Source organism: Phalacrocorax carbo, chromosome 1, assembly GCF_963921805.1.
Source record: "Phalacrocorax carbo chromosome 1, bPhaCar2.1, whole genome shotgun sequence".
Lineage (NCBI taxonomy): Eukaryota > Metazoa > Chordata > Aves > Suliformes > Phalacrocoracidae > Phalacrocorax > Phalacrocorax carbo.
In genome coordinates this window covers 34,472,855-34,485,987 of record NC_087513.1, presented here as the reverse complement: position 1 = coordinate 34,485,987, position 13,133 = coordinate 34,472,855, and the positions used below count along the sequence as shown (strand labels likewise).

At 40.1% G+C, this 13,133-nt stretch overlaps 1 protein-coding gene across 1 annotated transcript in view; it reads right to left on the bottom strand.

Moving 5' to 3' along the window:
- ARID2 (AT-rich interaction domain 2) overlaps positions 1-12,191 on the bottom strand; it is a 108,712-nt gene extending 96,521 nt beyond the window's left edge. The window contains exons 1-3 of the mRNA XM_064448265.1: positions 11,548-12,191; positions 11,294-11,387; positions 10,052-10,149 (exon numbers count right to left, since the gene is read on the bottom strand). Coding sequence (XP_064304335.1) covers positions 10,052-10,149; positions 11,294-11,387; positions 11,548-11,639 — 284 coding nt within the window. The 5' untranslated portion in view covers positions 11,640-12,191. The remainder of the gene's footprint in view (positions 1-10,051; positions 10,150-11,293; positions 11,388-11,547) is intronic.
- Between the last annotated feature and the right edge of the window lie 942 nt (positions 12,192-13,133).

The following is a 13,133-nucleotide window of genomic DNA, read 5'->3' as shown; positions in this document are numbered from 1 at the left end:
GTATTCCAAGCTGTACGGTAGTTAGGGCCCTGTATACTCTTCAAATCCAATTACACACAATAATTCACTACAGGGGTCAGCCTTTGCACATAATTGTGCTCAGAAACAAAATTTTCACTTTAAAAAATATATATATTTCTATACCTTAGCGTTACAAAAATGACCTTGGAAGAACAAGCAAAATGCACATCAATGCTGCAATGCCTGACTGGGTCTGCAGAGTACCTGAAAGCACATTTTTCAGGTGTACAAAATACCCTTTAGATATTCATCTGGATCCTGCAAATTCTGCATGTCCACAGCTGCAGAATTTTTTTTTCAGGTACCACAGAATCTATTACCGTTTTGCTGTAAAATTCAGTATTTTACTGTTGCTAGGCACCTGACATTTAGTGCTTTGTCCTCTTGCCCTTTTACCTGCATACACTTTTCCTTTCCTTCAATTTTCTTCACAATTAGGAATCCATTTGATTACAGTAAATATTCCACGCGCAGTCAATGGGTACAGACATCAAGGAGTCAAGGAACAGAAGATAAATTCCAGCTTGCAGTCAGATTGAGATGATGATGATTAGCAGGGAATGAGAGACAAAAAGACCTGTGAGTTAGGCAGCCAGGGTAAGCAGTATAGTAACAGTGAATCCCCCTCAGCCCACAAGCAAAGGAAGGGATTTCAGAATAGGCTCACATGGGTAACACCATGAAAGCCAAGACAGTAGGGAAAGGATGCCCAGAAAACACATTCAAAATCTCCTTAGAAATAACTAATGTTCAGATTAATCAATTTACAAGTTGAACAATGAGTCAGAACTATGTGTATATATATGAGGGAGAAAAAATGGTATCACACAGTGATACAACAGATTAATACTGCCATGGAATTTATTCCCATTTACCACAGAGAGCACAAGGCTCTATTATGAAGAATATTCTCTAGGGACAAAGTTAAGGTTGCACATTCATACTTAAATGAGGTCATTCCCGATTTTTTTCAGGTATTTACTGTGCAACTGTAGCATTACATGAACATATACTGTTAGAAATGTGAATTATCCTAGGTTTTCATAGATGGTATTGGAGGGGAGAGAAGTGTCCAAGAAACAGCTCTATAACTTCCAGTCTTTCAAAGCTCTACTATCCTCCCCAAAATTACAGAGGCCATATGTGAATTCTGTCCGTTGCCTGGATTCTACATTTAATTGAAATCACTAGAACCCAGATACTCCTAAGCAAAATAACCATGCAAAGGAAGAACTGTTCCTAAGTTAATTTCCACAAGTTTTCTTTTAATACAAATATACTTTTAAAAAAAGAAAAAACCAACCCAAAACCCCACACACGGTTCTACACCTATCCTACACCATAATCATTGTTAACATAGTCAGAACATGCTAGATTTGCCCCCAAAGAAAACTATTTTCATTTAGCTTAATTATGCCCCAGGATGTATCCCTAACAAAAAGTTACTCCAACGCATTACGTCCCAGTAATACATGCTGTTATAGCGCTTCTCCAAAGAACTTTAACAGAGCTACTTAAAGTTAGTCATATGATTTAGTGATTTACAGAGCTGAGAATCTCTACACGTGGATTATCATGGAGGCATAGCAACCTTTGGACTGGGAGGCAGAGGCCAACCAGCAGACGTCACAGCGTGTAACAATGGAGAAACACATGCAGCCATAAGTATGGCCCATCTAAACTTCAGCAAACATATGTACAAGAAGTCCAGCAAACACTAATTCAGAGAGACCTTTTCTCTCACAGAATGATAGCCTTACTTCACAGGATTTTTATGTATTTTGAGCAGCTATGGATTGATAAGAAGCACTGCAAATTATTCTAAAAGACTAGAATCAGAACAGTTGCTCCTCCCACACCAATAAAAAAAGGAAAATAGTATGAACACAGTTCACTCTTGCAGACAAACGTGTTCCAGTGCATCATTCAACAGAACTCCACTCTATTATAGTAGTATGCAATCCCTCTTACAGCATAGCTGGCTTGCTACAATTTATCTGGAGTTAAAATAAATGCATGCACATTCAGTTTAAAGATAGAAAAACAAAAAGTAGAGAACTCAGTGTCACTACCTTGCTGCTGAAAATCTAATTCCTGTCTGCTTAGACTTGAATGCGTTGCTCCAAGGAGACTGTATTTTAGACGGGATACCTGGCTCACTAATCTAGTACCTCAGGCAAGGCCTAAGATCACTATTCTGGGTACCATCTTGCTGTTTTATTATCCTTCCTTAAGATAAGCTTCTTTCTTTAAACTGTTCCAATATTTCTCTGCTTAGGTATCCCAAGTTTATTTATTCCCTAAGGAATAAAGATTGTTCTTCCTCTCATCTATGCTATATTTTCTGCTTCTCAACACTGCAGAGGGCAAACAAGCTTATGAATAGTTTTATTTTCCTCATATATTCCTAATTTATATTCATTTTCAAATATTAAAGATATGACATAGAAGCATGAAGAGGCACAATCCCTGCATTAAAGAGCTTACAGTCTCACACTTCCCTGTGAGGTAGGTAAACAAACATCAGTATACCCACTTTATAAATATGAATAAAAAGATGGCAAATGATTTAACTAAGGCCACAGAATAAATATGTATCAGACTGATAACCAGAAACAAGATCACGTGATGGGATCTCTGGCCTATACCCAGTTCCCTCTGTGAACTCTGTGTCTTCTAATAATGTGGACAGGCACTACAGTTACTCCAAGTAGTCCCATTTAAGCTGCAAGACACCACTCTGACACTCTGAATAAGCATTTTAAAACAAAACACAATCCATTCCCATAATCTGTTACATACTTAGTTTTCAGTTTTCCAATTCACAGAACATAACATTATCCTGTCGTATTTTTCAAACAGTGCTTCCTCAGCTATTGATTAAAGAGGAATTTTAAAAGATAGTAAATAGTAGTAGCACCCTTTTATGGATGGTTTAACTAAGACTCAGGAAGAACAAATTTGCCTGTCAGAACTGGATTCTAGCATTATAAAAAAAGGCTTTACTGTATTTGGATTTCATACCTGTTTGACATGCACACTCAAAGTAACGGTCTGAACCTCTGTTTACCTCTAGTACCTCACCTGTAAAACTTAACAAATCATACTTCTCTATTTCATGACTGGAGAAAGTGGGGAAGGGGTTTGGAAAGAAAAAAAAAAAAAAGAGTATGAAAGTCTTATCTATTGAGGTTTAACTGCAAATAAACATTGTAATTAAAGCCTGCTAGCTCCAAAACAAAAACAGAAGTCCAAAACTCTTTTTCTTAGCCCAGGCTTATTCCACTTCACAAGGAAAGAAGCAATATCCTTGCATTCCATATGCATTCTTGATCTTGTTGTGATATGCTTACCATTTATTCAAACCTAAGACGTTACCACAGCTATTAATAATTTTAAAGCATGAATTAATTTTTATACTGTTTCAGTTGAGGATTAGAAAATGGTCTTAACATGTAAACTTTCCACGAATTATTACAAGATTCAGTAGGTCCTAAAAATCACCGTAGTTGTTATAGTGTTGCCAGAAACTTGCTCTTTGGAGGTTATTAGTTCTGACATCTGTCTAGATAAGCTTTCAAGTTAAACAATCAGAATTCTGTATTAAAACTGAAGAACAACATTCACCCCTCCCCAAATAAACCGATATATTTCAGCGTAGCAGCAGTGATTTAGGTCATTTCTAATAAAAAGCTTGCAGAAAATAATCAGAAAGACAAAATATGTTAACATTCATTGCACTAATTTTTCACTAAATTTTTCAGCAGTAAAGAGGAGTTTACCCGCTGAAGGAAAACTCAAACTTTGATAGAGGCCAAACTCATCTGCATAAGTGACTAGTATCACAACAAAAGTGGAAGAAAGAGCAATTTTAAGGTAGCTATTTTTCCTTTCACCTGCTGCTTGTTCTCCTCAGAAGAGGCCTAATGCAAATTTTGTATTACAAAAGTTCTATTTTCTTTTGAGCAGATTCCCAGCATTTCTGACAAGACAACATCCATCCAAATAAATAACTTCTGTTGAGAGATATTCTAAGATTTTAACAACCAACATATTTAATTCCCCTAAATAAAGCTTTATGGCATGAACAGTTACTGTCTTGATTGTGAATATGTTGACTGTATGTTTACAGTACAACTAAAACAAAATTCCCCCTCCAACTATGTAAAATATTCGCTTCAAACTTAAAAGCAAGGCCTCAGACATCTGACTGAAACACACATTACAATTCTTATCTTGAGGTGGGAGAACAATTTAAAAAAGAAATCATAAAAGTGTCATCCATTTATTTGTTTCCTGCCTTGCCACTGACTGCAGGATTTGTGATAAAATTAAGTGCAACAGATTCTGCAGGTGAAGTCTGTAGTGTTGCAATGGAAGTCTGTAGCTATGCAAGATGAAAGCCTTTATTACAGTGTTATTCAAGGATGGACAGAACCTTTAAGGTCATCTGGTCCATTTCTCTGCCAGTCCTGGCTCATTACCTATTGCACACGCATTACTGTCCTGACCAGGCTAGTTCTGAATGACCCATGGCATGGGTTTCCCCCCAACTCCACTTGGCATACTATTCAGAAGGTATACAGGTATATCTTGGCGTTTTTTGTGCTGCTGTCTGCTCTGAATTTTCTCCCTCCGTTTCATCTCAGCTTCCACGTTAACACAGCCTCTTATTTTACTTAAAATTATCTCCCTTTTAAGTATTTAGGCCCTTCAAAATGCTTGTAAGATACAATTTCCCCTTAGCACCCAAAATGTTAATTTAGCCAAGCAAAACATACCTACTTCTCAAATCCTTTTTTAAAATCAATTAGTCCCTTCAGCCTTCTTAACATTTTGTTGCTCTTCTCTAAGCTTCTGTTAAGTTGCCCCACCTGTTGCAAAGGCTCTTAAAGTAGAACAGTACTGCAAATACAGTCACAGGATCTCATACAAAAACTCATCTCCCACTTGCTCAATGCCTCTGTGGATGCAACCTGAACTAATTCTGATTTTTACAAACTCTATATATCATATGGCAAATTGGGGCCTGTTATTCCTGTCAGAAGCATGCACAAATCCCTTTCATATGAAAGGGAGTTGGGTGCACACAACTGACAGGATTATCAGGCCCATGGTATCACTCCTATCCCTTTTTCAGCAATACTGCTTTCCAGGTTATTCCCTCACAATGAATACCTGTTTTGGATTACTGTCCCTCAACTGTTCTAGCTTGCATTTTCCAAACTAAATCTCAATTGTGTTTTCCAACAATGTGCCTAATTTCTTTAGATAACCTTTTCTTTTCTGCCCCGACTTGTGTTTAACTCTTCCCATTATCACTGTCTGCTAATGTCGCACATGTACTATTCACCTTCTCATAAAGTTAATCAATCCAGACACTAAATATGCCTAAAATGGCTAAACTTGTATTACTACATGCATGTGTGAGCACTGATGTTACTCTTTTAGCACCTAAAACTGCTGTGACTCACCAAATCTATTCTTTATACTTTGTTCTATTTTTGTTTATGGTTCTTCAATCAATTTTTCATTCGGATGACTACCCATATACATAAATATTTGGTTAATGAGAGATTTAGAGATAATGAGATGTATTTTAATTTTAGAAAATATGTAAAATATTACTACAGCTACAACTTTCTCTTCATCCACTGGGGCCTTGAACCTGCAATCAGATCTGGCAAGCAAGCCAGTCCTGTACTTCTCCATACTCACTGATCTGTGTGCAGATGCTGTTGCAGTATCAGATCCTAATTTTAAACACTGAGCAAGAATAACAAAGAAAACTCTTTAAAAGTAATTTTGCTTGGAAAATTCCAGGCTGCTTATTATTGTTTCCCTAATATTTCTACCATTATTTTACTAGGAACAGAATCCCTTACATTTATCCAGTTCTTCAGCTCGTACTTTTGGTTGGGGTTTTTTTTTTCCTTTTTCTCCCACCGCCACCACTTTTTAAAGAAATCAGTACCACTATTCAATCTCTTCGTGGCATCTTGAAGATCAAATGACTTATAAGTATCATATATTTCAAGAACGCCCTCTATTTGTTGTCAATAACTATTTCATATGGTCCTGATTTTTAACTGCCCACATTTTTTCATCCTACTATATATGGAATTTCAGGAAATTCAGCATAATGGCATGCCTTTATAATAACTTTATGCAACTTCTCATTTATGAGCTGACCTCATTCCTCTCTACTTAACTTCCCCTAACTCCCCAATATTTGCAACAGCAAATTCTTATTCACCTTTAACTTGTATTAACTCATTTCTGCTTCCTTTACCAGAAGATCATGATACACACCTGCTTCCCACCTTTCAGAAATTCTCTGCAGAACTGAGACTTGAACCTATCTTACCTTACACTTGGCCCTTTCACATAATTTCTCTTAATGTAGATAAATACCTTTTAAAAGCAAACTGATTTTTAGTTCAATTAGGCATACTTCATTTGCACATCTAGTTTTCAAGGTCCCTCACTCCCCAAGAATAGATGAAGACTCACAACAGAAATAAATGTATTGCTTATGCTCACATGAAAACCACAGAACTTTAAACTAACATAAGGTCACATCAGCCCAATTCTTTATAGGACTGTAACCTAATCAACCATAAACATAAAAAACAGGCTGTATTTCATGTTAACTTTCTTTTTGCCTGGTGTATGTTTGCCAACTAACAAAAACGTAAAGGCATGTCCACATTACTGATGTTTACATTTATTACCCCATATTAAAATATTTTCATTAACACTATAAAATAATCTTTAGAGAAGCATTTAGAAAATGCTTTACTAATTCACCTCAATTGAGATGAAACATCTAATTTGTGCTACATCCAAGGGAATTACACACTCTGATGCTGTAGAGACTTACAGAACTACATTAACAAGTACAGTCTATCAATGGTTATCAGCACTGTGGCTTTTGACTGCTCACTAAGAACCACAGTGCATAAATTACTTCACCTGTCAGACAGCTCAAAGCAACACAGGCACAAAGTTTGAATGGTTCAGACCTTCCCTATTATAAATAACTTTTTCCAGTGAGAGAAAAGAGAGGACAGTGCAAGGGCAAAGGGGTAGATAGGACTGTCTATCATGTATTCAAATGTCACCTATCATAAAGTCTATCAGAATATCAGAAGTTTAAACAATTCACATCTTTAATGAAGCCTAACGTACATTCCCAAAGATACTCAGCAAAATTCCAAACCAACCAAAATGAAAAAGTTATTAAAACGAAAAAGACACACCTCACAACTGCCCAGAAAAACCATAACCTGATGATTGTTTTGCAAAACATTTGGCTTGATCAAGCCATCAGGACTACTGATGCCACACAAATAACTGAACTTTCTAAATTATTTACATAGGAATTTTAAGTCAAAATGACAGCATTATTAGCGATAACACAGCAAAACGAGCAAGCGGTCTATGTAGCTTGAGATCTTATCTCAGCGAACATGGTATGCCAGATGTTTAATAGAAAGAAGCGACTTTCATCACAAACCATTGCGAATGCCAGTCTGCAAACGCATTCATGTAGGTGCATACTGCTGAATCCCTCTGAATTCAACAGGGTCCCATCTGCCACGCAGATCCCTCACTTTACAGGACACACAATATATGAGGGGATAAAAATTTATAGAAAAGTTGATAGACCTCAGTTTGTTTGGCTTTGTTTGCAAAGTCACTACAATAGTGAGGCCAAGATTATAGTCATACTTGAGACTCAAGAGGAATGTTTTTTTTTTTTCCAAGAGTCATTGCTCAGCAGTTCATGCAAATCTAGCTCTGCAAGAAACCTCAGGTTACACTCTTCAACACAGATAAACAAGACCCTTTTTACAAATTTATCATTAGAGCATTTTTTTTCTTTCCCTATAACCAAATTTCCCCCCTTCCAAAACCTTCTAGGTTAAAGATAAACAAACATTAATATAGCAGAGATACATGTGTATATACAGTCTTATTACTACACATGTAAGGAGGTCAACTCAGCTGGGAATCAGTTCACATCAAACTTAGATTATGTGAGAAGCAACAGTGAGTAAAACAGTATTTTTGAAAAACCAAAAACAAAACAAAACAAAACCCAAAGCAACCACTAAAACCCAATGCACCCCAAAACCATCCACCTTGACAGTTTATTTCAGAATGGCCTAAGTAAATCAGAAATTATGATAAAATAGACATTTTCAGAGATTCTTCATCTTCACGATCACCTTTTTTCTAAATTCCAAATAAATAAAACCCCCTTTGGAGTTATTTGTATGCAATCATTTATACATATTTTCAGCAACCGTTTTAAATAATGTCAATACCAGCATGCTAGTAATAAAAATAACATTTTTGTATGTCTGATTCTAAATTAAAAAGTAGTATCTTATTAAAAATTAATAGTCATTAGAAGGCTAAATTAACATTAATTGTGTTAACTGTCACAGCATATAAATGCTTTCCAAATACAGATGAAAACACAAATGACATACAACCTTCTACTACAAAAAGTTAGGCCATTCAAACACTTATAAAATATGGAAATAAAAAGGGCAAAAACCAAAAAACTATTATTTTGAAAATTATATGTAAAATCTAGTCAAGTAATAGACTACATGGTCCAACAGAAAAACTCAAAAAGCAAAAAACTGCTTTCTATGATCCAACAAATCTTCAGCAACACTATCTTAATACTATGTAGTAGAAGGAAAAAAAAAACAAACCCCAAAAACTGACAGAGAAGGACATCCTAAAGTGAGCTTCCCACTTCACTCCTAGGCCTACTAGCAACCATAAACTTTCCTGAAGCTATTAACAATAGTAATTTCTTTATTTAGCCTGGATCTTAAAGCAATCATACGTCACCACCAAAAAAAGAAAAATTCAGTATCTACAGATACCTGACTAAGGTTTTCCAGACATCATTGTAACTCAATAACGGCTCTACTGTGCTATGAACTCTACAGCTTCAAGCTGGAAGTCAATCTAGGACAACCAATAGAAAGTGCACCTGTACAATTACTGCATTTCCTAATTCAGGAGGCCAAACTGGAGATATATGAAGCTTGTGTGTACTCAGATCACCAAAACAGAAGTCCAAAAGCCCATACATCTTTTGTACATATTGCACATCTACATTATCATTAATTGCAATGAAAAGTATCATTTATACAATTGAGAAATAGAAAATTACATTCCTTAACCAATGTACATAAAACTATTCTGAAATAAATATAATTGTCTATATACAGCATCTAAAAAAACTACATACACAATAATTTAAAAATCTTTCACATACAATAAGTTAATAAAAATTCATTTTTTTAAGTCATCTACTAACTCAAGTGTACCACACACTGCAATTTAAAATATTAATTATTAACTCCCATGCTACATTAATAAAGATAATCTGCATCACAAAAAATAACCTGTGTCATTTCAAGGCATGTAACCTTATTTTTAAAAACTGCAGAAATCTACTATTTTTCAAGTAACAGAAAAAATTATTTAGCTCTTTGTACCCTAAAATGAAAAATAATGTATGCTGCTAGTAATTTATAAAAAAATAATTTATCCAAAGCAGTCTACCTTCCTGCATATGCATTTTCATTCCATGTCTGACCCCACTGAGCAGTAAACAAGTTTACACATATCAACACATTTCAGTGCTCCAAAAATTAAGCTAAGTTTCTGTAACTACAATAACATGATCTCTTAGTAACAGCCTTTTAGTACCATCGCTCTAAAACAATCAATAAAAATGGCTCTGACATATATTGTTTATATACTTGGGATCCCTTCAAAGTTTAAGGCTTGCAGATGTAAAATGCAAATAAAAGAACTACAAAACAGAATTACCTTTAACTGATCACTGCACCAGACCACTAAGGAATTACAAGTTCTTTCTGCTTTATTTTCCAGGATTTTTAAAGAGTAGGGATATTTTTATTACTGCAGACACTGAAAACCAAATATAATCCCACACTCAAAAATACTGCTGCAACAGCTTGATAGCACTCACCGCAAGTAATACTGTTTTAAAGCGAAGGCAGCGTTAGAACAACTTCTGGGAAAGTTAAACTCTTCTACAATTTCTCCCCACTGATTCTTCTCTGATACCTGTCAAAAACAACACACAGGCCCAGATACACAACGTACACATAAACACGTCGTTGACAGCGAACGTCACAAAAAAACACAAGCTGCCATGAAGCAAATAGATAAATATATAAAGAGAAATAAACAGGAATGTATATGGGATTTAGGACTATCTATTTTACTGACAGTCGGTAGTATTTTCCCTCGGGAATAATCCCGCTTCCCACCAGAATTTTACTATATTTATTTTTTAAAATATGATTTTTTTTTCGGGGGGGGGGGGTAGGAGAGGGAGGGGGCGGCCGGGAGGATTTGTATTGTTTTGGGGTTTGTTTGTTTTTGTTTTTACTGCCTGGACAATAACCAATCGGGAGTCCCTCTGTCGCCCCCTTTTAAATCCTAACGCGGTCCGTTAAAAACCCAAAGAAGTTTAAAATAATGCGGGGAAGTCTTGGCGGGGGCGCCCCCTGGCCTCCGGGGCGCGGGGGCGCCGTCCCGGGGGGTCCCCCCAAGACAGATCCACAGACACAGAGAGGCCTTTCTTTTGAGGCCTACATTTCTGTCCCCAGCCTTGAAGCCTAAAGATGGCTATTTGATTACACACCGTCTTGGGTGCCCCTTTTGTTATTTTTCCCCAGGAAGGGCTCGGAGGGCAGCGCCCGGCCCCCCCCGGCTGCGAGGATCGTTTCCTAGCCCATGCTCCGTGCCGATTATCGATGTTAAACATGCCCGCTAATTTTGAGTTGCACTAAAACTGCACTCAGACTCTCTCCTCTCTGTCTCTCCCTTCTGTGTGTGAGAGAGAGAGAGACAGAGCTGCCACCACAAGCGAAAGAAACTGCCTCTCTCCGGCCGAAGCTCTCTGCTCCCTCGTCGCCTTCTCCCCGGGAAGGGGGGCAGGGGCGAGGGGCTCCGGCGGAGGCGGGGGAGGCACAGGCGGGGTGCGCGCCGTACCCCCGGATCCCCCTTCATCGCTCCGCCGACAAGGCCAAGCCACCAACCTGCCTGTCTGCTCGCTTCCTTCTTCCACCCCCCACCTTCTCTAACCGGCTTTAAATAGGACGGTTCCCGGCCACCCCGGCTCCCCCCGCCGCCCCCGGGGGTCAGAGGAGACTTTTGGGAAGAGGTTAGTGGGAGGGAAACCCAAATTAAAACTTCCACTCACCTTCCCAAATCCGCCTAAAGTGGTGACTCTGGTGTAGAGAGCGTGAAGATCCAGCTCCTTCCCACCCACCACGGGGATCTTCTTAAAAGGAGACCTGCCAAAGGAGATACACACAAAACACCACAACTTGTCAGCTCTGCCCCCTCTTCTCCCCTCGCTGGGGCTGCCGTGTCCTTCAGGGAAGGGGCTGGAAGTTGGATCTGGTCGGTTTAAAAGCCTCCCCCCCTCCCGTTCCATCTCCCCATTTTCCTCACCCTCTGCTGTGGTGAAACTGCCGCAGCTCGTCCAGGAAAGCGAGTCCCTTTCTCCGCTGGTCTGCGTGGTTTTTACCCGTCGAATTTGCCATTTTTGTATTAAAAAAGGTTCTCGTAAAAAAAAAATCCAATTAAAAAAAAAAAAAAACGGCCGACAACAACAACAATCCCCGGCTCCTCCTTGTCTTTAAGAGACCCAGGTGCCCGTGCTCGGCCGGGGATCAGCCATGGAGAGGGGCTTGTTTAAAAAAAAGTTTAAAAGGAATAAGGGAGCCCAGAGAGTGTGGTAATTGCGAGTCCTGTCTCCACACAACACACAGGCAAAGAGACAGGGAGGGAGAGGGGCACCTCTCAGTAATTCCTCCTCCCGCTGCTGCTGCCTCTCTCAGCACCACAAACCCAACCGATCCAGCCTGCACATGAGACTCAACATGGTGCTGCTGGATCACACAATGAATTGGGTTACTGTTGTGGTGGGGTGGGGGGGGAGCCGGAGTGAGGTATTGACAGTGTGTGTGTGTTACAGCCGCGGCTCCATGCGATCTCCCTCTCCCTCGCTCGCTCCCTCGCTCGCTCTCTCACACACACACACTGTACAGCTACGGCGGCGGCGGCGGTGGCGGCGGCAGCGGGATTCACTTCTCTTCTCTCTCAGACAAAAAGATCTGAGGCCGCCGTGCTTCTGCCTGGACGAGAGCGCAACACAGCGGACCCCGGAGGCCGGTCCCGGTACTGCAGAAGGCAGCTCTGAAGGCAAAAGCCAGCACAGCCCCAGCAAGCAGTTCCTGGCGGGGAACAATAGGCTCCTCTCGCCGCTAAGGGCTCATCTGCAATGTGCCGCAAACTTCACACAAAGCCGGGCGGAAAGAGGCGAGGGAGAAGGAGAAGAAGGGAGGAAAAAAACGGCTACTACCGGTTGTTCCGGGGCTGAGGGCCGGGGAAAGGGCCCTCCCTCGCCAGGCTCGCACCGATCGGCCTCTCTCCGCTGGCTGACGGCGGGGGGGTTGGGGGGGGGGGGAGGGCAGGAAAGGTGGATTTGGAAAGCGGGGCCGAATTTTTTAATTGGACTAAACCCAACGCCCTGAGTTCAAGGGGAGAGAAAACAACAACTGAAGGGGGCACTGGTGGATTTGGACTTTTGCAAAACTTTCCGAGTCCCCCGGGCTGAGGTGTTTCCAAGGGCAGGAAGTCGCCCCGGATGGTACGGCGGGGGCGGGGGGGCTGCTCGCTGCGCGGGGTGGGGGGGACAGCAGGAGCCCCTCATTTGAGACGTGAGGTATTTAAAACTCCCCAGAGGAGAACACAGCGCGCTTTCCCAAGCAGGGGGTGCCCTGGAGAGGTTTGCCAGCAGGGGCCTGAGCTCTGGCTCCCTCCATAAATATTTTTTTTTTTCTTCCTTCTTGGAGTTACCATGGCCTGTAATCAAAGTGCCTGAGGACTGCTGTGCTCAGTCTAAGCCACCTATGTATTTCTGTATATTTGTGAATGGAACATACAGCATAAAATTAAGGAGGAAGGTCTTGGCCCTCGCCCTGGACGGGCAGTAGCCAACAGCGGCGCTGCAGGCCACTTGCCCCCGCTGCCTG